Below are 25,127 nucleotides of genomic sequence, written 5' to 3'. Positions count from 1 at the left end.
AAAGGTAGAAGCGGCTTTATTGATGACTTTGGAACAAAAACACCAGCCTCACTACGAAGTTAAGATGTTTAAAATGCAGGCTAAGCAGGATTAATCTGCTCTGGTTCACATAGTTGCATTAATGCAGACAAAAAAACAAAAAAAGTACAGTACAGCGCTTATTCAGGCTTGAGTGCAATAGTAGGTTCAGAAAATATATACATAAAAAGAGTGTTTATGTCTTGGGTATTTGGAAAAGGTATAGACATTTCTTTCCAAGCCATTGTTTACAGAGATAAAACTGCCCGTTCGGGGATTCGCTTCTTCTCAACTGAGTCGGAAGGCGTTGAAGGCGCTCAGGCTGCTATACGCTTTTGTTTTACATTCATTTGTATGGACTTTGTTTGCTTTGGAACAAAAGCAAAAAGAAAATGAAAAAAGACTTTGGGCCCCAAAAAAAAAAAAAAAAAGCACTTCAGTGTTATGATCATGTTTGACAGGCACGCACAAACCAACCAATAAGTGGAGAAAAGTTTGTGACTCGTGTGCTCGAGCGGAGGTCAGAGGTTTCCCTCGTCCAGCATCTTGTTGACGCCGTTGCAGATCCTGTGCAGGTGAGCGCGATAAACCTCGGAGGGCCCGTACAGAGCGGCCAGGAAGTCGCAGTCGGCGAAGTGATTGAAGACGTGGTTGACGCGCGAGTGACTCTTGGCCGTCAGGTGTCGTTTGATGGCCTGGTGCAGCAGTTCGCGGCAGTCGTTCAGCAGCGCGCTCATGACGCGCCGGTCAAAGGTGAAGTCGATTTGGTGGAAACTGACCGCCGTCATGGCCAGCGTGTGGACTTTCTTCCTGTGAGACGCACAAAGAGGAGACAGCGGCTGTCAGTCACTTGGTTAGAAATAGAAAATGCTGCCTTGTTCTTTTTTTTTGACAAACTTTGGACGCGGACAGGAAGTACCGATGCAAACATCCGTTCGGTTCGTCTCCCCTTGCCGACATAATTAATTCAAACTTGACAGTGATTTTAACTGGAGCGAATTTCTTTTCCCAACTCAAGCAGCTTGCAAAAGTGAAGCATTTTCTGACACAAGACTTTGAAAGGGTATTCAGCGCTTTTATCATTACTGTAATGCACTTTAGTTTTGAGTCCTCTCAAATGTCTCCAGTTTGTTCCAAATGCTGGAACACGGAAGAGGGAGCACTTAACTTCCATTTTGGCTTCCCCCTCACTGGCTGGCTGTGCCCTTTACAGTTCATTTTAAGATTCTGCAATTTCTCCCTCCCTCGACTCCTGTCGGGTGCCTCGGGTCAGCTAAGCAGCAGCTACCGGAGGGACTGAAGTCTTAGAGGGGTCTCAGAAGGGAGGATTGAGATTTTTGTGTTGCAAGAGCAAAATATGGAATGACCTCCTGGTGTGTTTTAATGTTCTTCTGGTGTTCAGCTGTAAAGTCCATCTGGGACTGTGGCTCTCCTTTCCCACATGGGAGGGCTTTCATGTAAACAAGTGTAGTTTATAAACCCTTGGGGAAAAAAATTGGGCGTAGCGGAAAACAATGGCAGTCTAGTGAGGATAGTAGACGGGGCACGACTTTACATCCTTGTACACAAAAGGAGCTGAGAAGTAGGGCTGGGTTAAAAAAAGAAAAAGACAACTAAAAAAATCAATATTAAATTGATTTTCCTTTTCGAGCCTGATATAGATTCACAAAACCATGAATTGATTATTTTAAAATCTTTTCCCCAAAAATTAAAGAAAAAAGCGGATTTTTTTGTATCTTACTGTTTTCTTGAAATTGACCGTTTACGCGAATTTAAGACCTGAAAGACCTGACTTATCGCACTTTAAGACAATTCATAATCTGAAATTTATATTTACAATTATTGAATTAGAATTATGAAAATATTTTAATCTCATTTTTGCGGATTATCAGTGTTTGTGTAACTTTCATAAATAAACTAAATCATTTAAGCAGTTACTGCCTCCGCAAAATTTAATGTCTGGAGTTTTTATCATGTCCTTGATATTTAAGAAGAATTGATGTTCCATAATTATTCAATATCGGATTCAACTGAAGTGAATCAAATCGGAGAAAATCAAATCGAACTGAACTCGTGTGGATCGAAATTGAATCGATTGAGCAAATTAGACGTTGTGCATTTTCACTAGGGGGTGTACTCACTTTTGTTGCCCGCTATTAAAAGCTGTATTTTGGAATGATTTTGTTGAACTTATTTCATATCTGTAATTGCGAGTGAGCGATGTTGTGGCATTCTCTGCCAAAAGCTTGTCAACTTGATATCATGTAACCTTTTGGCTAACTAGTTCAATCAACCAATAAATAAAATAGTAACGCACAGGAATTGACAAATCGATTTGGAAAATGCTCATCGATCCACCTGAAGTTCTCCACAAGGTTCAGCTCCTCGCCACTGAACTGGTTGTTCCTGTAGAGCACTCCCAACTTCACCACCATCTTGATCAGGTTCTTGATGATCTTCTGGGACTCTTTACGGTTGCGGGTGTACTCCTTAGTGACCCGGTACAGCTCGTCCAACACTTCGCTGCTGGTGTCGTCGATGAAAAGGTTAGCCATGCTCTTGGTGGCCATCTTGCTCATCAGCTTCTTCTGCGCCTGCAGGGCCAAACTCTTTGTGCTGAAAGAGTCCATGGTGAACTCTGGACGAGAGAGGAAAGAAAGTTAGACTCGACCAATAAATGCACTGGTTACATTTGAGCTCGTTTTTAGAGACAGAAACATTACATTGTAAAGGTTGTGACCTTTAAAAAAACATTTAATTTGACTATTTTTGGGACCATTTTTCCCACAAATTGCTATAAAGATTTAAGGCTCCCTGGCGGACTCAGTAACAGGGTTAGTTCTCGCTAGCTGGCGTGACGACCGGGACCTTTCCCTGCCGGGCTTGGGGTTCTGGGGTGCCGCCCGTCCCCTGGTGCTCCCTCCTCTCCTTCCTTCCCACGCAACTGGGCGGGGGTGATTTATTTTCTGGTCACATAGGGTGACCAGATTTCCAAAATTAAACACATCCATTAAGCACATCCAATTTGGCGGAAAATCAAATATACAATAAAACAAGGATAACAAATTGAACCGCTAGTCAAACTGGAGGCCGGTGGTTGTGCTATTGTTTTAGCTAATGCTAAATGCTATATTAGCTGAAAGTTCAACAGTGCTAAATGAGACAATGCACTCACTATTATCCAACCTTTTCTGCTCGGTCCCACCAGCTATTAGAAGTCGACTGCTGTTTAAGTCGCGCCGGTGCTGCCAGGAAAGCTCAGCTTGCGTTGGGTCTGACATAAGGCACAAAACCGAGACTGTCCCGTTAAAATCGGGATGTCTGGTCACTCTACAACATACTGTACATCAAAGGATATAAAAAGAGAAGACATTTCTGGTCCTAAAGATGACTAATGGGTTGTGGCGTTCTCATCAATGACTTGGCTGTAAAAGTGTTTTTACTGCAGCTGAAAATAAAACAATCGTCATCGGACAGCGCTGTTAAGCTGTTGACCAATGAATTGATCGAGCTCCAAATTGCAGTTTTACCCCAAACGAAAGCCCCAAAAAATATTTTAGTAGCCGTACCAAAATATGACAATAAAAAGGGAGATCGATCAGTTTGCTGATTGATCGTTAAGAAATGTGTTGTCTGGAATTGATTGTTGATGATGGGGCAAAATGGAGTTTATGACCGGCTGCAGCTGGCAGACGCGCTTCTGATTAAATCTCCATAAGTTTGCTGAAGAGAAATCGTACGGTTTATCACCGATAGTAATTTCTTACATGCCGCGAAAACAAATCGAGAACTGTAATCTTGATTTGTGGTGAAATACACAATTTAGTGCCATTGAAAATCAATAGAAACAATTTTGAAAAGCAACAGTATTAATTTTCCTGTTACTCTAAGAAATGTCGTCAAATCCCCCCCATCCGGCTCTGAAGACAAGAGAAACATGCTCATACCGAGGAAAAAAAAAAAAAAAAAAAAAACAGGAACTGATTTGAGTGTTAGAAATGGCTCTTGAGAATTGCAATGTGTGAGGCCGATGCAAATAACACGCCGCATAAAGTGCCGGCCCGAAATCTTTCGTCTTTATAAGATAATGAGCGGTGACAGCTTTCAAATGAGACCCCGCCACCTTCTGGCTCGTGGCCTACAAGCTAGTTAGAGAAGAAGGAATCCTAATGCATGTGGACATCTCATCTCCTCAACACACTCCGAGAGGCCTGCCATGCGCAAGAGCAACTTAGCGGGAGACCGAAGCGTCACTCATTCCCTTGTGGTTTGATTTATGTATGATGCTACTTCAGCCATGGTATACACAATGGCGGCTCAAAAATAGCGAGGCTCAGAAATAGTGAGGGTCAGTGTGTCTGCCCCCCAACATCCACCCCCTCCCTCTTCTCCATCTCCCAAATCAAATGAGTCTGCAGCCCTCATCATCCTGTCAGCTGTGACTCAAAGCGGTCTGCGGGTCATCCCTTCATTCTGTTTGTGAAAAATAAAATGAATCTGTTTTCCTGTGAACTCCCTCTATAACCCGCACAGATCTCCGAGGATAGTACACGAAAATAAATAGGAAACCAAAAGCCTTTTTCCCCCGAAGGGCTTTTCAATGTCAGCACAAAGAGAATGAATAAAAAGGTGTAGAGATGGTGGAATTTTACTCGATGTGAAAGTCTACCGCTGACTTCAGATGGCTAAAAAGATAAAGAAAAAACAGACTTTTTCATTTTTGCTATCTGGACTATGACTGACTACCGGCTACTGTAGAACAAGAGGTCATGGGTCAGACCTCAAATCAATGTCCTTATGTCGATCCCAATATAAGACGTTTGGAAGGCGGTACTGCATTAAATGCTTGCTTGGATGTCTGAAAAGAAAAAGGTAGATTGTAAAGATAGACAGATATCAAAATGATAGAGTTATCAAAATTAATCGGTTATCAAATTAATCAACTATTTTAATAATCGTGTAATCGTTTGGAACAATTTTTTAATGGAAAATGTGTCCAAAATTTACAACAGATTTCTGTAGCCCTTCATGAAAATGTTTAATCAAAAAAAAACATCAGTTTTTGGTAAACAATGACATAGTATAACATCCCCCCCCCCCCAATCACTATAACAAATATGAAGTACGAAAATAAACAATCACTGGTTAACAGTAATCAGGGGAAAATGCTTTTGTAATGCACTTTAATGCAGAATTAAAATGAATCAAATTAGTTGATTTATCGATTCAAAAAATATTCAATAGTGACAGCACTGATCACTTATTATTATTATTTTTTTTTCTTAAGATGCCGATATTTGAATATTATAAGAAGATATTTTCTGGTTCTTTTAATTTGTTAACGTAAATGTTGAGTTTTTGTCAAATGAATAATCTTGTTTATTAATCGTAATTGAATGCAATATCAGTAAAAATAGTCTTATTTTTCCCCACCCGACTTAAGTATTGAGTTACAAGCTCAGTCATGAATCAAATTGAAGTCATAAGTCAAGGTACCAGTGCAAAAGCACATTAGCTAACGACACAGCCCCCAACTTGGCCATCGGATTTGGCCTCACATCCGAGAAGCGCGATCTTGACGGCACCTTTCCGAGCACGGCGTTGAGCAGCGTTAACAACCAGCTTTGCGTGCAAGCAGCAAAGGCAAAGAAGCGAACGCAACATCGTCGGGCCCCCCTGGGGCCAAAGATGTAGAACAGGCTCAGATCTAATATGCCTGATAACATCCCTGACATGCTAAACATTTGTTTTACGGAAGGGAGCCACCGTTGAAGCAGCAATCAATATCGGAGTCAAGCCTCAACATTTGTATGATGGCCGAACCCGCCGATCATGCGCATGTTTGTTTGAAAGCGATATTAAAGCTCCAATGATTTTATTTTGAAACGCACGTGGTTCGTACTAGAAGGTACTGCTTCAGTGCGACTTTCATTTTCTCTCTCTCTCACTGCAACGCCTCTCCAAGAATATCAATAAGACTCCTTGGAGAGTGTCAGCAGGATGCTTCCCAGGGAGCAAGACACGAAGGGGAGGGAAGGGGAGGGGGGGCTTGAATGGTACTGGTGGGTAGCGTCGGGTGCGACATATCAATTCTCAGCCAGCATGGGGGGAACGTCGGTGTCGGATGAGGGGGTCATTTATATACAGTCTCCCGCTGATCTACTTTTCAAATCTCTGCTTTCTCTTTGCATGCGCTGGTCGAAGATCATCCAGCGCCGCGGCATCAGCCTGCGCTCGTTGCCGGAAATCCCGCTCTGATGCAATGTGCGCGAAACAGATAACGAGGAGGGCGCTAATGATCCGACTGACAGAAAAAAACAAAACAGCGACTTTGCTTTCGTTTACGTGCGATAAGTCACCGTCCCCTCTGTTTAATCACAAAAGTGGAGTGAGTCACTTTTTTTTTTTGGGCAGCCTTAAGTAGCAACCTTATCTCTGCGGCTTTTCCTGCCGGATGAATCACCGCGTCGCAAAAGCTACGATAACGGATCGTGTTTGCGCAACCTCGTCTCATTGCTCCGTTTAATGCGCCCTCGCCGGGGACTGCTGTCATCTAAGCTGTCAACTCCGTGTCGCTTGTTGATGAGCAAAAAAAAAAAAAAGGGATGAGGATGGGAGGGACGTTCATAGCCACAAAAATACAAACACTTAACAGCGATACACGTCACCTTCCATCTTGCCGGCTTTGAATAAGATCCAATATGGCTTTCACTTCCCTTCATCTATCGCCCTATGGCGAGAAAGATGAAGACTTCATTGGGGTGGGGGGTGGGGGTGGGGGGTCCCCCCTAGGGACAAGTGCTCAGAATGATGAAAAGGCTTCGGATAGAAGAAGTTTCTTGGTGACTTAGCAGCAGCCTGACTGCGTTTAAGGCCAAATTCAGACATCTCTCCTGAACGAGACACACTGTCCCCCAAAGTGTATCAACAATGTCCTCACAATGGCTCAAAAAGTGTCCCCACGGTCTCCACAATGTCTCTACAGTGCACCTATTATGTCACAATAGGGTTTCTAAAGTCTCGTCTTTGTATTTCTACTGTCGTCCCACTGTGGGGAAACGAGACGCAAGCTGTGCCCAAATTTGTTTTGGCGACATGACCTGACATCCGGCACCACTGTGTGCAAAATTCACTCAGCCTTTCCGATCTGGCCTTCGTTTCCAGAAAGACGTGCCCTTAGCAAAGGCTACGATGACTCGGTACGTTCAGTAAAATCCCTTCGACCAAGATTCACGAGTGAGTGACGGTTCCCTCCTCCAACACAGATGATTCTAATGATCAGATTCCTCCAGATCTTGCTGATGAGCTGATCTGATTTGAATCGGGGTGCGTAGGCGGAGGGAAACATCTCAAACTCGCAGGACTGCAGCCCTTGAGGACCAGAATCTGAGATGACCTATGACCTTTGTATACACTATGAGGACACCGTTTTCATCATTTCCCAACTGTCAAAGTCAAATCTAGTCAATACAAGACCTTTCCTTAGCCTTTGTGAACAGTATCATCGGGTCAAGGTAAGATGAAAAGATACTTCCTTTTGAACAATGGAAAGGACAGGACGGTTTGAAATGGAATGGAGTCCGCGTTCCCTAAACGACGTCATCGTGTGATGTCAAATATTGCTGAGCCGAGTCTCTAGTGTGCCGTCAGTCCTTTTCCTCTCGCATTGCTGGTTTTATCCCTGCGTGTTTTTAAAGTCTTGTGAAACTCGTTGAGTTAGTTAAAAAGGATTATGGGAACATCCTTTTGTAAAAGTTTGTCAGCAATAACAAAACGGTTTTATTCATGAACACATTCACTGCCATTGACGGCTATAGACGTCAAAAATTCATTTGAACTATTTCTATTGGTTTAATTTTTTTTTTCCATTTTTGTTAACAAGAGTATGAAAACCTATATATTTTTTATTGTACATTTAGAACAGATATAAAATGTGTGATTAGTCGTGAGTTAACTGGTCATGCGATTAATTACGATAAAAAAAATGAATTGCCTGATGCCTCAAATTTTTTATAATCTTTTCTTTTTTTAAATATTTTTTAATATGTAGTCTTTTTTTTATAAGGAAATGATTATCAAAAATTAGGGGCATCAGGCGATTACAATTTTTATTCGTAATTAATCACATGACGTTACTAGTTAACTCACGATTAATCACAGATTTTATATCTGTTATAATACCCCCAAAAAATCTAGGTTTTCATACTCTTGTTAACAATAGTGGGGAAAAAAACGTTAAACTAATAGAAATAGTTTAAATGAATTTTTGACGTCTATAGCTGTCAATGGCAAATCATTTTTTGAGTATCGCCAAGTTCAACCTTTTCTTCAAGCACTTCCAGGTCATCTAGCTTGGATAGGAAAGTACCGTTACTAAGCAAAAACAAGCATCCATGTGCCCATTTTTTCGATATGCCCATAAATGACTCTGCGACACATCCATGTCCGTCTCCATGGCAATTCCACCATCTCTCTCTTCATATGTCCCTGCTGTGTCTCTACACCCTCATAGTGTCCCCACTCCATCCCCTCAGTGTTGCCACAATTTCTCCACTCTACAATGTCGCCACTATTCTTTCACAATGTCTCATTTATGTCACCATAAGGCGACCATTGTGTCCTCCCAGTGTCTCCGCCATGTCTGAACTCACGACGCTTCAGTTTATTCATTTAGTCTCAGAGATGAAAACACAACCAGCAGTAGCTCGCAGACTCGTTAGCTCATTCACTGTCATAAATTCATGGAAGAAAACAAAGATTATTAATAATTAGGGGCGACAGGCAATTAAATTTTTTAATCGTAATTAATCGCATGACTTCACTAGTTAACTCACGATTAATCACAAATTTTATATTTGTTCTAAATGTACAATAAGACAAATCTAGGTTTTCATACTCTTGTTAACAAAAGTGACATTTTTGTTTATTAATAGAAATAGTTCAAATAAATTTTGAACGTTTATAGCAGTCAATGGCAGCGAATTCATTTTTTTAATTCTAATTAATCGCATGACTTCTCTAGTTAACTCACGATTAATCACAAATTTTATATCTGCTCTAAATGTACAATAAAAAAAAAAGGTTTTCATACTCAAAAATACAAAAATTCTATTAATTTAACATTTTTTTCCCACTTTTGTTAACAAGAGTATGAAAACCTAGAATTTTTTTATTGTACATTTAGAACAGATATAACATTCTTGATTAATCGTGAGTTAATTAGCAAAGTCATGCGATTAATTATGATTAAAAAAGTTAATTGCCTGACGGCCCTAATTTTTAATAATCTTTTCTTAAAAAAAAAGATTATTAAAAAAAATACTTTAAAAAAAAGAAAGAAGAAAGGATTATTAAGAATAAGGAGTGTCAGGGGATAACGTTTTTTCGATTAATCACATGACTTCTAGGTTTTCATACTCTTGTTAACAAAAGTGGTACAAAATGTGAAACAAATAGAGATAGTTCAAATAAATGTTTGACTTTTATAGCCGTCAATGGCAGCGAATGAATAAAAAAAGAAAAAAGAAAAGATTGTTAAAAATTCGGGGCGACAGGCAATTAATTTTTTTAATTCTAATTAATCGCATGACTTCACTAATTAACTCTCGATTAATCACAAATTTTATATCTGTTCTAAATGTACAATAAAAAAAAAGTTTTTCATACTTTTGTTAACAAAAGTGGGAAAAAAAATTCTATTAGTTTCACATTTTTTCCCACTTTTGTTAACAAGAGTATGAAAACCTAGATTTTTTTTATTGTACATTTAGAACAGATATAACATTTTTGATTAATCGCGAGTTAACTAGCGAAGTCATGCGATTAATTATGATTAAAAAAGTTAATTGCCTGACGGCCCTAATTTTTAATAATCTTTTCTTTAAAAAAAAAGATTATTTAAAAAAAAAATACTTTTACTACTAAAAAATACTAAAAAAAAAAGAAGAAAAGATTATTAAGAATAAGGAGCGTCAGGGGATAAAATTTTTTCGTAATTAATTACACGACTTCTAGGTTTTCATACTCTTGTTAACAAAAGTGGAACAAAATGTGAAATAAATAGATATAGTTCAAATAATTTTAGGACTTATAGCCGTCAAGCGAATGAATAAAGAAAAGAAAAAGAAAAGATTATTAAAAATTCGGGGCGACAGGCAATGACATTTTTTAATTCTAATTAATCGCATGACTTCACGAGTTAACTCACGATTAATCACACATTTTATATCTGATCGAAATGTACAAAAAAAAAATTGGATTTTTTTTTTTAACTAATAGAAATAGTTCAAATTAATTTTTGACCTTTAGAGCCGTCAATGGCAGCGAATGAGTTAAAGGATAGCTCCGAAAACACGATTCTTGCAAGTGATACCCGACTTCCTCTCATGTGGGAACGGATGTCTTGTGATAGTGCAGCAAACCACGCCCTCATGCAGGTGCAGACAGCCTGCTCAAGGCTGTGAGAAAAGCCGGGCTTACCGGTCAAGTGAGGCAAGAAAGAAGGGGGGGGGGGGACTGGTAGCTGTGCCAAAAACAACACAGCTTGTAAAGAGAAAACTAAAACACTCTCGGCTGCTCATATTTGGAGATAAATGCACGCCACGAAGCAGAACAAGCATCTTCTGTTTGCATCAGACGCACTTGCTTGTCAATCAGAGATCTGCAGAGGAATGAGAGGTGATCAAAGGGCAGAAAGTCTCGAGATGATGACACAGATGCTCAAAACAAATCCGGCGTAAGAGGACAAAATCAATAAGGATTGTTTCCCTCTTGTGTTTTGCCACGACAAACACTCGGGGAGGGATTGAAGGACTTTCCATGACGCTTTAAGCTACAAGTGATTTGGTTGATGGCAGCAGAAAATGTCACGACTTGCATGCTCTTGCGGGGGGAGGGGCTCCGGGTGAAGTCTAGTCACGTGGACCCGGGGCACTGTGACCCTGAAAGAGACATCAGTCCTTGAAGGAGGGAATATTGTGTTTAGGAGGATTTACTGCTATAACATTCTCAAGAGTCATAAATCATTTCAGAATTATGCGCTCCATAAACACAAACAAGGCGATAACCAGCTGCTGACAGCAACCGTTTTTTTTTTTTTCGCCTTTCTGCTAACGGTTGAATTTGGCATATTAAGGTCAGCTGAAATCTTGTTTGTTCACCCCCGGTGTATCGGAATAAAAATCGCTCCTCATTTGTTCAGCGTCTTTTCTAAAACATGAAGAAACATTGCCTGATAAATACAAAATAGCCGAATGTCAACGAGCTCAACAGACGCCCAATCACAATCAACGGAGAGCTGAGGCAGGCTTTTGCGAAGGCAGTGAGACACACGCATTATTTACATGTTGATTATTAAATTTAAATATCAAAACCCTTTGGGGAATGCTTCCTAGCTCGGAAAACACGAGGCAATGATCAAATGAATCGTTGACAACTTTAATGATCTATAAGCAGAAAAGGGCATCATAGCATTAATCGATCAAAAGGATTTCGCTGATTGTGGAATTGATTAATTCATCGTACCCTTGAGCAACTCGAGCAAAATGGAGTGCAACACTTGGCTGCAACCAGCAATGTTGCAGTTGATTCACTATCAACTAATTTGCTGTCTGAAGAGGAACATAAATGCTATCGGAGGCTTAGCTATGACATCATTTGGCTCGATGTGCACCGGCACTCAACCAGGAAATCAAGAGTGATTCTCCTATCACATTTAAATTAAGTACTTGAAGATTGATTATTAATCCCCCCCCCCAAAGTAAAGTAAATTCACCCTCAGTAAGTTGGTGGGCAATAGGGGGTGTGAATTGCCTAGTACCTCGCGATTTGATTCGTATCACGATTCATAAATCACGATTCGATACCGATTAATCCCGATACGAATCTATACATTTATTATTGCGATTATTTTTTTTTTTACTCAAATGTACACTGTAAGATTTGTATGAAAATGTATTTATCTGAAAATTCAGGCTTATAACTGTAATTATGGGCAGGGCTAGTGCTGTCAATAGCGATGATTATGGATTAAGTCAAATAATCATTTTTATTTGGAGTTTAAGCATATTACACAATAATTAGTTCCTTTGCTTACTGTATATTAACCAATGGTTGTTGTATATTTCATATTGTTTAGTAATTGACTCATTCACTCCCAGCCGTTTTCACTGAAGCAACCCCCTTCACTCCCGGCTGTTTGGCTGGATTTGGAATGATTTTGCAAGGCCCACAGAATATTGTGTTTTATTGCTATAAAAACATGAAACCTACCAAAAGAAAGATTATAGTCTCTTCATTCATTAGGAAAAAAATTATATTTCTATTAGTTTCCATTTTGCAGCCATTAGCATTAGCATATTGCCAAGCTCATCATTATTCACAAATCTGTTTAAAACACTGGGGGGAAAGCCTTTTTCCAACATGGCCCTGGTTGATCTCTTATACTCTGCTGCCAACTGCTGGCCGTTTTTGTAATTACTACCATTGCTTCACCCGTTCTTTGCAGTTGAGAGGCTGCATCAAAGCCTTCTGTATGCTCTAGCATAATAAAAACACACACACATAAAAGAACGTATAAATACGTCTTTGGGGCACTTAAAACATTTAAAATAGCACATATTTATACGTTTTGGGAGCAAATAAGTTAAAGGCGACTTACCCCCTTTTTTGAAACTGATTCAGTTATTGGTTTTGGTCATTGTTTTCCAAAATAGGGTTAAAATCTAATCGTTGAAAATTAGGGGTGCACCGATCGATCGGCCGATCCCTTAAAAATAAACTGATCCTTTCCACCAATCTCATCTCCCTCCTCAGAGGTCTGAAAAAGTCAGGACATAGGATTTTTGTTTCTATTTGAGAGAACTACTTCATGTGCACTTAAAACAACCCATTTGTATTATTTCACCGATTTTGTTCAATGTTTTCCAATAAAACAAGATCGGAACACTGAAGGTATATGTTGCTTGTAATGAAGAAGAAAAAAAAAATCGGTATTGGCAAAAATCGTAATCGGCAGGTCAGACTTTAAAAGATCGGAAATCGGTTATCAGACAGAAAATTGAGATGCACCCCTATTGAAAATTTGCTAAATCGTGAAATTGAATTTTGTCTTCTGGATTATTAAGAGTTGCTGTTCTTATGTTGGGTTAATTTTTCTAACGACTCTATGAATTTTAAGTTTATGTTAAAAAAAAAAAAAACAGTTCGGTATACATTATTGTTGTGCAGGAATTAATTTTGATGAAATGTAACTTTTAAATAAACGTTTGATGGTTCATTAGATTAAAATTGTAATCGTCCTGAATGACTGTAAAAAAAGTTGTTTTTTTTTGGGCCATATCCATATCCAAAGTAGTAAAACCAAACCAGTAATTAGTCTGCTTTCATGGAGGAGTACAGAAATCAGTGAATAATTACTGTCGAGAGCCTGAAATCAGAACAATTTGGACAATTAAACAAGGGCTCCAAAGGAAAATGGACATTTTGAGCCAATGGTTGGATCTATTGAGCGAAGACCAACTCTGTTCAACTTTGAATTCAAACGGATGGATTACTCTGAGGGACGAGTACAACGATTAGGAGCGACGAGAGTGAGCCGGAACGTTTGATCGCGATGTTGAACCGAGAAAATCCTGAATGAGAAAACTCCCATCCACAAGCTTCTGGCCCAGCTGCATGACATAATCCCCCCTCCACTCCGAGAGAAACAATAGACAATCGTGCTCGTTATATAAAAGGTGCATCCGTGCTTTGTGTTCACAAGCAAGCACTCAAGTGAGCGTCGCGGCAGGAAATGAGGATGAAATTTCAGGTTGACGAAAGATTGTGCCTTTTAACAGCCGCGTAAACCCGCGTGATCAAGTGCAACGTTCGTGCCGTTCCTTCAAAAGCGCTCACGTGCGGGCACAAGTTCAACATGCGTGATTTGAATGCAGCATGACGATTAGGAGCCGCTTTCACGGTATTTTCCCACGCGGTCTGTGGAGTCTTACGCGATCTGGCAGCCTCTCAATCAGAGGCCGAGCTCCATCTTTCCCCTTTTTCATGATCTGCCACATTCCCGTGATCAATTAATAATTAAAACAAAAGGCATATAATGGCTCACTGATTAATAATTCAGCGAGGCGATTTGGACCAAAATAGACCCAAGGGCATGTTAACTCATTCACTGCCATTGACGGCTATAGACGTCAAAAATTCATTTGAACTATTTCTATTAATTTAACATTTAGTTTAAAAAAAAATCCACTTTTGTTAACAAAAGTATGTAAACCTTTTTCTTTTTTTTGTACATTTCGATCAGATATAAAATTTGTGATTAATCATGAGTTAACTAGTGAAGTCATGCGATTAATTAGAATAAAAAAATGTCATTGCCTGTCGCCCCGAATTTTTAATAATCTTTTCTTTTTCATTTTGTATTCATTCGCTGCCATTGACGGCTATATAAGTCAAAAAATTATTTGAACTATATCTATTTGTTTCACATTTTGTTCCACTTTTGTTAACAAGAGTATGAAAACCTCGAACTCATCCGATTAATTACGGAAAAAATTTAATCCCCTGACGCTCCTAATTCTGAATAATCTTTTCTTCTTTTTTTTAAGTAATTTTTTTTTAATAATTTTTTTTTTTTAAGAAAAGATTGCTAAAAATTAGGGGCGTCAGGCAATTAATTTTTTAAAATCATAATTAATCGCATGACTTCGCTAGTTAACTCACGATTAATCACAAATTTTATATCTGTTCTAAATGTACAATAAAAAAAATAAAAAATAAAAATCTTGGAATTTTTTTTAATTTTTGACGTCTATAGCCGTCAATGGCAGTGAATGTGTTAAGGGTGGTCTGCTGCAACAGGTTGCCGTGAAGACGTGAGGACCGGCAAACAAGAGCGTGACGGCCTTAACGTGGGAACGCAAGTCACTAATATGCGTGTATAATAAAGCGCAAATAGCCGAGGGGTCAAAACAACATTCGCTGACATTTGTTCCTGCATTAAAACGCACACTCTGGGCTGATTTGCTCTAACACGAAACAAACACACTACACATTTTTTTCCTTCTTTGACTTCCAAGTCCAAATCTGAGTTACACATTATTTACAATATAATAAGCAACAGTAGCAGACTTACGATTAATTCAATTTATACCGGCGCTGGAGTCATGACTGATGTCTGGGGCCAATGACATTTTAATTAAGGCCACCGCAGAAGCCAGTCACATAATGACAAATTTGAGCTCACCTCCAGCCCACGCAGTCTAATTTGTTAAGTTGGTTAATAGAACAGCGAAGAGTGCTTTTAGGCGAGCGGGACGGAAAGGTCACGCTGCTCTTATACCTCCCCACTCTGTATAAATTAGCAACTGGCATGACTAATCAACTGTGAATGACTGATGTTGTATATCATGTAGATTTGGATATATTTGACTGCCGGCAAGGATGATGACCAAAAAAAAAATAAAAAATCTAAAGTTTGGTGTGGAACTTTTTTTACATTGCTCCATTTTACCCCAACAAGAATGATGATGCCAGCATTTTTTTTTTTTTGTTAATGTTGGCTTTTAAATTTTAACATATCGGGTCTAAGGCTCGGGGCTGCGCCGCTTTTATGAGCGCCGCTATTTTTCTTCGGTTTAAATAAGGCAGTAAATGTTTATTTGTTCAGATGACTGTTGGAATATCATTTCTTCTTGGAAGAAAGATTTCATTGGTAAACTATTTATTTGCTACTCAAAGCCATCAGAAACGATTATTACAAAAGAGATTTACTGATAATTACTCCGTGGATAATCTATTTAGGAAACTTGTCCTCAATTGCCCCTAGCATAAAAAACAACAAGACAGCTGGATTTGGGATAATACAGCCATGAAATCATACAAATATGTTGTCAAAGCTTCAAACTGATGACGATGCTAGTTCACATCCTTAACTCTTTCACTGCCATGGACGTTAAAAGACGTCAAGTAAAAACCTACGGAGGGACGCCAATGACGTCATCCAATTTATTTATTTTTTGAAACGGGTGGAGGAAAGCCTTGCCCAGCTGTGGTGAAAGTTTCAAGCAGATCTAGTTAGCCTAATGACTATTTTTGGCCCCTAGATGGCAGCAATGACTCTCTTTTGACAAGATTGGGTAGGAGTCAGTAGAAGATGTGAGGCGGAGCTAGAGGGGACAATGGCTGGGGAAGGGAAGAGAACATGGCGACCGGTTGCAAGCAGCTCACGCTGGAGCAGTTTTTTTCAAAGACGAAAAGCATCGACCAACGCTAAAGAGCACATTGATGACGACGATGATCATCATCGATGATGATGTTGGTGACGCCGAGGTTGGAAGCATTGACGCGGCAGTAGAAGACGTGAGGCGGAGCTAGATGGCTGAAGAAGCGAACAATGGCGACCGGTTGCAAGCAGCTCACACTTGGGAATTTTTTTCAAAGACGAAAGGCATCGACCAACGCTAAAGAGCACATTGATGACGACGATGATCATCATCGATGATGATGATGGTGACTCCGAGGTTGACGGCGAAGTTGGAAGCGCTGACGCGGCGGCTATGACGACGTCATAAAGGTTCACGGGCTAGCGATGCTAACACCGGAAAACGCGGAGCACAACCGAGCACGCTCAGGCGGACGTTCAATCGGACGACGAAGAGTGCCCCGAGTCCAATGCATATTCATCGGAGGAGTGGGTACAGTCTGCTACTTGCTATTCCCCGGGAAAAAAGGCCGTCAAGAAAGTGTAACGTCTGCACGCGAAAGGAGCCATCGCAAGTGAAACTAATCTGTTGTGCAAATCCTGCTGCGTCTCTTTGCACGCATGGGAGCGTTACAAAAAGAAAAACTGTATTTGAAACAGCCACATAATTGTAAGTAGTACCACAGTTGCACACATTTGTAAATAGTTTGCAAAATTGTTTTGTCAAATTGTTACACTGTTGAATGGAAATAAACGTATTTTGCAAACTAAAAACACTTTTTCATTGTTGGTGAAAGCGTTTTACAGAAGTAAAGCACTATTTAGGTGTTTGTGGCATCATTCATGGACAAAAAGAAGTGTACAATTCACTAGAGTGCATGAAATAACATCGTTTCACAAAAAGCTCTTTTTCTCCACTTTTTGTTTCAAAACAGAGAATTTCGGTGAAAGTAACCATTTTCTATTGTTGATTACTGAAGAACGGAATAAGGTAGAAACAAACTTTTTTTTCTGATGAAAGATGAGAGTTCAATCTTTCATTTGGTAGTATGTGTGTTTCCATAGTCCAAACACAACATTTTCTGTGGACCTTGAAAGATCAGTTAAAATGCTTAAATCGGCTGGCACTGGCGACATCCCGTTTCTGAAAACGTCTGGCAGTCAAAGAGTTAATGTAGACAGCAGAAGCTATGATCGTGCGGCAAACAAATCTCTTCAAAGAGACGAGTGTCGATGTTGCCATTGCAGCAGTTATCAGAACGGAACAACACGTCTTGATTGAGATGTGCAAAGAACAGCACTGAAGGCTCTTGTTGGAAAAGATGTTTTCGCTCACTCGCGCAATAATCAATTATCATCGATAAATGTCTTTGAAAACAAAGAAATTGATATGACCGCTTCTGTTAAGACATTTTAGTCTCGCTTCTGCTGTGTAAATAGAAACAACCAAAATCAGATGGGAGGAGTTTATTAAATGGGAAAGTCAACACAAAATTTCCGATAATGTGTCCTATGCGGCCACATTAGTCTAAACGTGGCGTTAGGATTAATATTTTGTTTGCGAAATATAAATTAAGCAGCAAAATCTCAGAGAGGCGGCCATTTTGCCACTTGCTATCCACTGACAATAACATCACAAGTTGCTCAGGGCTTAGGTAACGACCAATCACAGCTCACCTGTTTTCTGGGTTTGCTCATGTGACATTCGAAAGGTGAGCCGTGATTGGTCATTACAAGGGCTGGGTTTAACTTATTCACTGCCATTAACGGCTATAGACGTCAAAAATTCATTTAAACTATTTCTAGTGATTTAACTTTTTTTCCCACTTTTGTTAACAAGAGTATGAAAACCTAGAAAAAAAACCCATTGTACATTTGTACAAAATTTGTGATTAATCGTTAACTATTGAAGTCATGCGATTAATTACAATAATTTCTTTTTAACCTATAATAATAATGTAAACTATAAAAAATTTTGGGCATCAGGCGATTCATTTTTTTTTAATCGTTATTAATTGCATGACTTCACTAGTTAACTCACGATTAATCTCACAAATTTGATATCTGTTCTAAATGTACAATAAAAAAAATTCTAGCTTTTCATACTCTTGTTAACAAAAGTGGAAAAAAATGTGAAACTAATAAATAGTTCAAATGAAATTTTGACATCAATGGCAGTGAATGAGTTAATAGAGGGATTCTACCATTCATATATATATATATATATATATATATATATATATATATATATATATATATATATATATATATATATATATATATATATATATATATACACACACACACACACACACCTATAGTTTACGTCAACATAATGATGACATGATTTAACTGAATGGACTTTGAATTGTGCTGGACAAAACAAGCCGTATTTTTTTTTGTTAATTTAGTTTACATAAGCTAAAGTTGTTACTTAATTTAACTGGCCGTCCTATAATAAAAACAATGTGAGTTTGCCATTACTCCATGGCACTTTAAAGTTATAAAAGTGGACTATAGTTCAGCAGAAGTGCAACTAATCTGTTTATTTTAGATTTCACCCATGGACGCTTTTAATGAGCTTTTTTTTCTTTACCAATATTAATCTTAGATTTGCGCTGGAGCCTTCTCGCGTTTCAGGCACAACATAATTCTGGATGATGATAAATAAAGACGTGCAATAATGAGCCATTAAGTCTAAACAGAAGCTGGTTGGCGGGTCTCCTCTGAATCATTGAAGACGCTCCCCTCTGAGCGTCTTTAGGAACAGGACAATAAAGTCACACCGCCATACTGTCCCCATGTGGTGTTATTATGATCATTAAAAGCAAGGTGTGAAAGTGCTGCGGTAGTAGTAACACTTGAGATATTGTCGTTCCAGCGGAGTGCAATTCAAGGTAACTTATTGACCGCACGAGTCGAGGTGTTTGACCCAGTTGAAACTAGCTTGCAAGGTTCAGCAGCTGGCCTCAAGTTGCCCTGGAAACACAAAACACTCCCTCACACAATGGCCAGCGCGTTGTTTGGAAGAGAAAGCGCAAGAGATGGCAGCACGCCGCCCTGTTCGGGTTAGACAAACGTATCAAAATGTCGCTCCAGCTCATGTTCAAACACAGACTCTTGTAACAGACTTTTCTCAACAGTGGTTAGTCAACCCCAAAAAAATCTTATGGGGCATTCTGTGGTATAAGAATAAGTCAGACGATTAAAAATTTTAATTTTAATTAATCGCATGACTTTAATAGTTAACTGGGTTTTCAAACTCTTGTTAACAAAAGTAGAAAAAAAAAAGAGTTAAACTAATAGAAATAGTTCAAATAAATTTTTGACGTTTATAGCCGTCAACGGCAGTGAATGAATAAGAAAAAAAAAGGAAAGAAAATATTATTAAAAATCCCATGACTTCACTAGTTAACTCACGATTAATCACAAATTTTATTATCTGTTCTAAATGTACGATAAAAAAATTCTAGGTTTTCATAATCTTGTTAACAAAAGTGGAGAAAAAAATTGAAAATAATAGAAATAGTTCAAATGAATTTTTGACGTCTATAGCCTGAAAGGAAACGCTAGAATTTATTTATTTATTTATTTATTTTTTAAAGCCTAAAACTCACAAAAAGGTTTTCACGCTTGAACAATAGCAGGACAGGATACCACTTTGCACAAATTGATTGGATATTACTCCATGCGTACATAATGTTTTGTAGTCACAAAAATGGCAGTGACAATATTTAAAAAAAAAAATTGAAATATTTCTGGAGTTAATAAAAGAAGCGAACAATCTTTTGTTGACAGTCAGCCGAGTTTCGTTTTTTTTGAGACGCAGTCGTCTCTCAATATTTGTGAAATAATACTGAATGGTTGTCTGTTTGTTTTGCGCATTTTCACTAAATTTGAACACAAAAAATCTGAACATTTGTATGAAAACCCCATTAATGCCAATGTTTTATTACGGAGAATAACGTTGCATTTGATGTAGCTCAACTTCCATCGATGATTTTTATGTTATTCTTTTCAAGCTAAATAAGCTTGAAAGACGGAAACAACAGCGCCTCTACTGGCTGCAGCCTAGAAGTGCATTTCTTTTTTCCTTTTTTTCAAGCAGTGTAGAAAAACTGTTCGATGGTTGTTCCAAGACTTGCCGAATCAACAGTCCATTCCAAACATTCCATCGATTGATGATCATGCCAATTTTTAAGCTAAATAACATGAACATGAGCTTTTTTTGGCATCTGTTCCTCTATGACTGCTTTAAAATTGTCGACTCATATTTTTGTCATTATTTTCAGATGCTGAAATGACATTTCGTTCCACCTTGTGGCTTACTGACCATTATAGCAAACAAAGACTCAAAAAGAGCGCCAGGGAAACTGAAAGAGGCAGTGAAAACGCTCACTGTTGAAACCAGGTAAAAGAAGAAGTCAAGTCTGAAAACCTCAATCCAAAGTCATCATTCATCAGACATGTCCGTGGAGGCTGTGCAAGATAACGTAGGCTGCAAGTTGCCCCCCCCCCCCCCCCCCCCCCCGGGCTACACAGTGAAGCCATTCATCCGCACTTGAGCTTTCGTTCTGGAACGAAGCTTTACATTGTAAACACTGCAATGTGTCACAAAACATATCAGTGTTTTCAAAACACATGTCTGAGCCTTTTAGTCTTAGTGGTCACACCGTAAATCAGCCCTGCCTGCCTGCAATGAGGCTTACTTGAAACAAGTCTTTCTCTGCATTTCCTCCACTTCCTGTGAGCTCCTCGCAACGCCTGATGTGAAACACAACGCCCTTGTGCAATACAAAATATGCATCTTCTCTCTGTCCAGACAGTGTGACTCATCTATTGTCTGAAATATTGGGCCCCGAGCCTCTACATACTAAATGTGTAATATGGCAAACCATTTGACAATGACAGTTTTATTTTGAAAAACAACTTTGGTAAGAAGGTGGGCGGATCATCAAGCAAACTCCCTCAAAGTCAACATGAAAGCATAAATAGTTAGTCATTGACAGTTTTGTCTCCGCCCGCCCCTCTTCATTTCCCAGTAATACAAAATACATGACATCTGCTCCTGGCACTCTCTATCAGGAACCTATATATCAAATCTGTCACACACTTATTGGGCGTTCATATTCGAATTGAACTACGGACATAAACAAATCTTAGTATCTCCCTAGGATATGCAATTCCTTTAGAAATTGCATGCAAATGCTGAAAAATGAGAAACCAAAAGGAAAAAATTGAGTTAGTGGATTGGGGAGTACAAGAAATCGGTGTAGTCCCACATATCAGGCAAATATGCCCACAGCATTGCGATGTTTTCTCATTTGAACACTTTGGAGTCCAACAAAGAAATTGTGCCAAATGTTTTTTTTTTCTTTTGAGGTTTCTGTAACCCTACCTATGAGCACTCAGCAGCATTAAACACCAAAAACGCAGCAATCATCTAAAAAAGGTTTTGGCGTAAAAACAAAATGAGAAATAAGGATATTGGAATGATAAAATGAATGCTTGGCTCTGACCCTCATCATTCACATAGTAAAGACTGTATGTGATGAGAATGTTTACCTAAAATAATAATTTGATACAAAAACAGACGGATGTGAAACTCTGTAGGGAACGGTACGAGTGTGCACCGCCTTGAGCCCTCACACAATAAAACTGTTTTTACCGCACAACAGCCTTCACACAATTATGCTTTTTGACTCACACCATCAATGTGAATTTTTGACTCTCAGCATTCACCCAAAAATGTTGAAACCAAAAAACTGGTATGAAAGTGGCAGTTCACACGTAAACTGTCAGCATTGTCTCTATCAAGCATTGATGTGAATGCTTAACTCTCAGTATTCATTAATGGATGATAATCTCTCAGCATTCAAAAAAAAACATTTCACACACTGCTAAGAGTGAAAAGTAATACAAACAAAACTGTAGTGGAAACTTTGCTCTTTCAGCATTCACGTTTTTAACTCACAGGAAGTTTTGGCTTACAACCAAAGCAGCGTAAATGCTTGCCTCACAATTCAAACAAGTATGACCTTAGCGTCTGTCAAGTAGTAAAACACGCTTGAGTGGCAGTTTGTGTGACACTTTGCTTGCCGATATGCTTACAAACCACCGTTAACTATAAAAAACGGTCACAAAACACAACAACGCCCCCGTTTAAATTGCTCGACCGTGCCAAAAGTGGGCTTCATTTGACAGCGGTTGACTTTTGACGACCCCCGACCAACAAAGCCCTTTTCAGCCTGTTGATGAAATGTTTCATTAAAAGCCGCTCGACCATTAAACGTTCGAGACGAAAGGGGCTCACCTTGCTCTCTCTCTCCACGCACGAGCGGTCAGAGGGGACACAAGACAAACTTCTCTCAACTCTATCTGGTCTTCATCCCTCCCGGCGAGGCGGGGAACGATGTTTCACAGCATGTTTGGCCGCCTTTTGCTTGTTGTCTCTCGGCTTGACGTCGTCTCGGGTGCTCCTTTTCCTGTTCTCTCTACAACCGTGTGCCAGGCACATATGTGTGAATTATTCAGAGTGTTGTCTTCCCTCGGCCGAAAAGTGAGCTCGGTTGCCAGAGCTCGTTTAGTTGTAACCCGATTCCTGCTTGTAAAAAAAAAAAAAAAAAAAGAGTTTCAAACTTGAGGGGAAACCTGCAAATGGCGAGATTGATGTGGTTTTGGGCCAATGGTGGCGCAACAAGGCCGCTGGTCCGGCCCAATCAGACCCAAAGAAAGGAGCATTGACGGTCAAGCGGATTCCCTGCCCCCATGGAGCTTTCCAACAATTATCCGGGTCCCGGTCCCAAGCCTGGAAATTTCCCAGAGGAAACGGGGCATAAGGAACAATGAGCAGGAACAGAGAGAATTGGGGGGTTTTCTCTGCAGGTTTAAAATCACAACCACCCTTTTTATTCAATATATTTCAATATTTTGCGTTTCAACGTCAGTGGCTCTAAAGCAGGGGTCACCAACATGGTGCCCGTGGGCCCCAAGGACTTCATGAGTAGCCCGCTGGACTGTTCTAAAAATAGCTCACTAGTGAAGTAATCATTTTAAAATGTTTATATTAGCAAATATTTGGAGAAATTAGGTTGCAGATTGATACATTGTTGATAATTATAGGGAAAAATCATGAACATGGTAAGTGTCTTCACATATCATTCATTCTTTTCAGGTCATACCAGTTTAAATACTCACTGATACTGACTGAGTATGGATATTTTTGATATACCTTACTTTTTGGCATAGATGGTGGTTCGACAATGTGTCAAATTGCTTCAATATAGTGTCAACTCCTGTCGAGGAGGACTTAATCTATGTCAGAATTATTTTATTTTTTAAATCTAAGTTTGGTGGCTGGTATCGGCAGCCTTGACGAGTACCCGATACCTTATTATAAGGGCTGGTTTTGGCCCAATTACCAATTCCTGTTATTGCTACTCGCCCATCCCTACTTATTAACAAAAGTAATGTTAGTATTTTTATTTTTATTTCAGAAGTGTGTATGAAACTGGTAGCGCTTGGCGTTAAACACTCTCCAAGAAGTAGCTCTCACAAAAAGGTTGGTGACCCCTGCTGTAAAGTGTGATACTCTAGTGGTACTTGAAATAATTACTGTCCAAATTCAGTTCAGCTGTATTGAACTTTTAAATTCAGTGTATTTGTATTTAATCTTTAACAGCTGTTTGCGTTTCGACAATGCATGTGCCATACTTTTTGATTGAATCATATTCAAGATCAGTTTTTTGCATTCCTATGTTTAGGAACAATGTTAATGTGCAAACTGCGTTATTTTACAATCAAGTCATCTTTATTTATTTAGCACTTTCAAACAGCCTTAGCTGTCACAAAGTGATTACGATATTAAATATACCAACTTGAGAATGAAATATATATTTTAACACTTAAGCATACTACACTATTGTATTTTAACGTTGGTCATGATTGATGGTGGTACTTGAGAGCTATGAAAATACTTTTTCAGGTGATTCTTACTACTTAGTGTCAAAAGGCCAAGAACCACTGGATGCAGCTGTCTAACGCATACAATAAATAAATAAATAAGTGAATACATAAATAAATGAGGGAGACACTCGGGTAGCAGATGACATGACTAGCCATATGTTAATTTTTTATTTATTTTTTTAAGATTAGAGTATTTGCAGAACAAATCCAACTTTCAGCGACTCCCAGCCTCTTCAGACAGAGCCAAAGCAATAACAAAAGCCATTATTAGTGTTTTTATAGCATAAAAGATCATACTGTTCAGTGTTTTACTGTTGCATACTTCATTTCCTAAAAAAAAAAGACAAATTATCTACATTGTGCTTTTCTAAAAAGAAAATATTTAAACTGCTGTTTCATTTTATAGTGTCTTTAAATCTGTTGCTATTTATGCAAATTGCAAGTAAATATTTATAAGCATGTAAGATAAGCAAATAAAAAAGCATGCACAAAAAGTTATTTGCTTACTGTGCCAGATGGGAACCAAACCATAAGATTGAAACTAAGGTAAGTACCAAATTGTGATTTTTGGCGTACCATTACACCACTATTGATACATGTATTTGCGAGTAACCCGTGATCTAGAAGACCAGCTGGTTTACGTTGGTGCAAGGTTCTTTCAAAAAATATTTGTTTAAGGATGTACAACCTTTCTTGCATCACTACTAAAAAGGCAGAAAATAAATGAACGAAAAAATGCGATGGGGTGAGGCTTATGTTGACATGCTACAGGTATCCACTTTGATTAATTGCTGTCAACTCTGACATGGTCCCTCTTATCCACGCTCCATCAGTGTCATCGCTCTGAGCCACATTTAAATGTCACTCATCACCATACACTAACTAGCATGTCTCATCCTCTACATCGTGTGTCCCTGTAATCAGAGGTGGCAAAGTACTCAGT

At 39.0% G+C, this 25,127-nt stretch overlaps 1 protein-coding gene across 1 annotated transcript; it reads right to left on the bottom strand.

The window, feature by feature from the left end:
- tnfaip8l1 (tumor necrosis factor, alpha-induced protein 8-like 1) lies at positions 1–22,857 on the bottom strand. The gene is made up of 3 exons (XM_077584820.1): positions 22,533–22,857; positions 2,377–2,656; positions 1–828 (listed from the first exon to the last, which is right to left on the bottom strand). Exons 2-3 carry the CDS (start codon positions 2,646–2,648, stop codon positions 540–542), a joined length of 561 nt encoding a protein of 186 aa, XP_077440946.1. The 5' UTR covers positions 2,649–2,656; positions 22,533–22,857; the 3' UTR covers positions 1–539.
- Between the last annotated feature and the right edge of the window lie 2,270 nt (positions 22,858–25,127).

Source organism: Vanacampus margaritifer, chromosome 13 (genome assembly GCF_051991255.1).
Source record: "Vanacampus margaritifer isolate UIUO_Vmar chromosome 13, RoL_Vmar_1.0, whole genome shotgun sequence".
In the NCBI taxonomy this organism is placed as follows: domain Eukaryota; kingdom Metazoa; phylum Chordata; class Actinopteri; order Syngnathiformes; family Syngnathidae; genus Vanacampus; species Vanacampus margaritifer.
The sequence above is the reverse complement of the archived record's forward strand: the minus strand, read 5'-3'. Positions and strand labels throughout refer to the sequence as shown.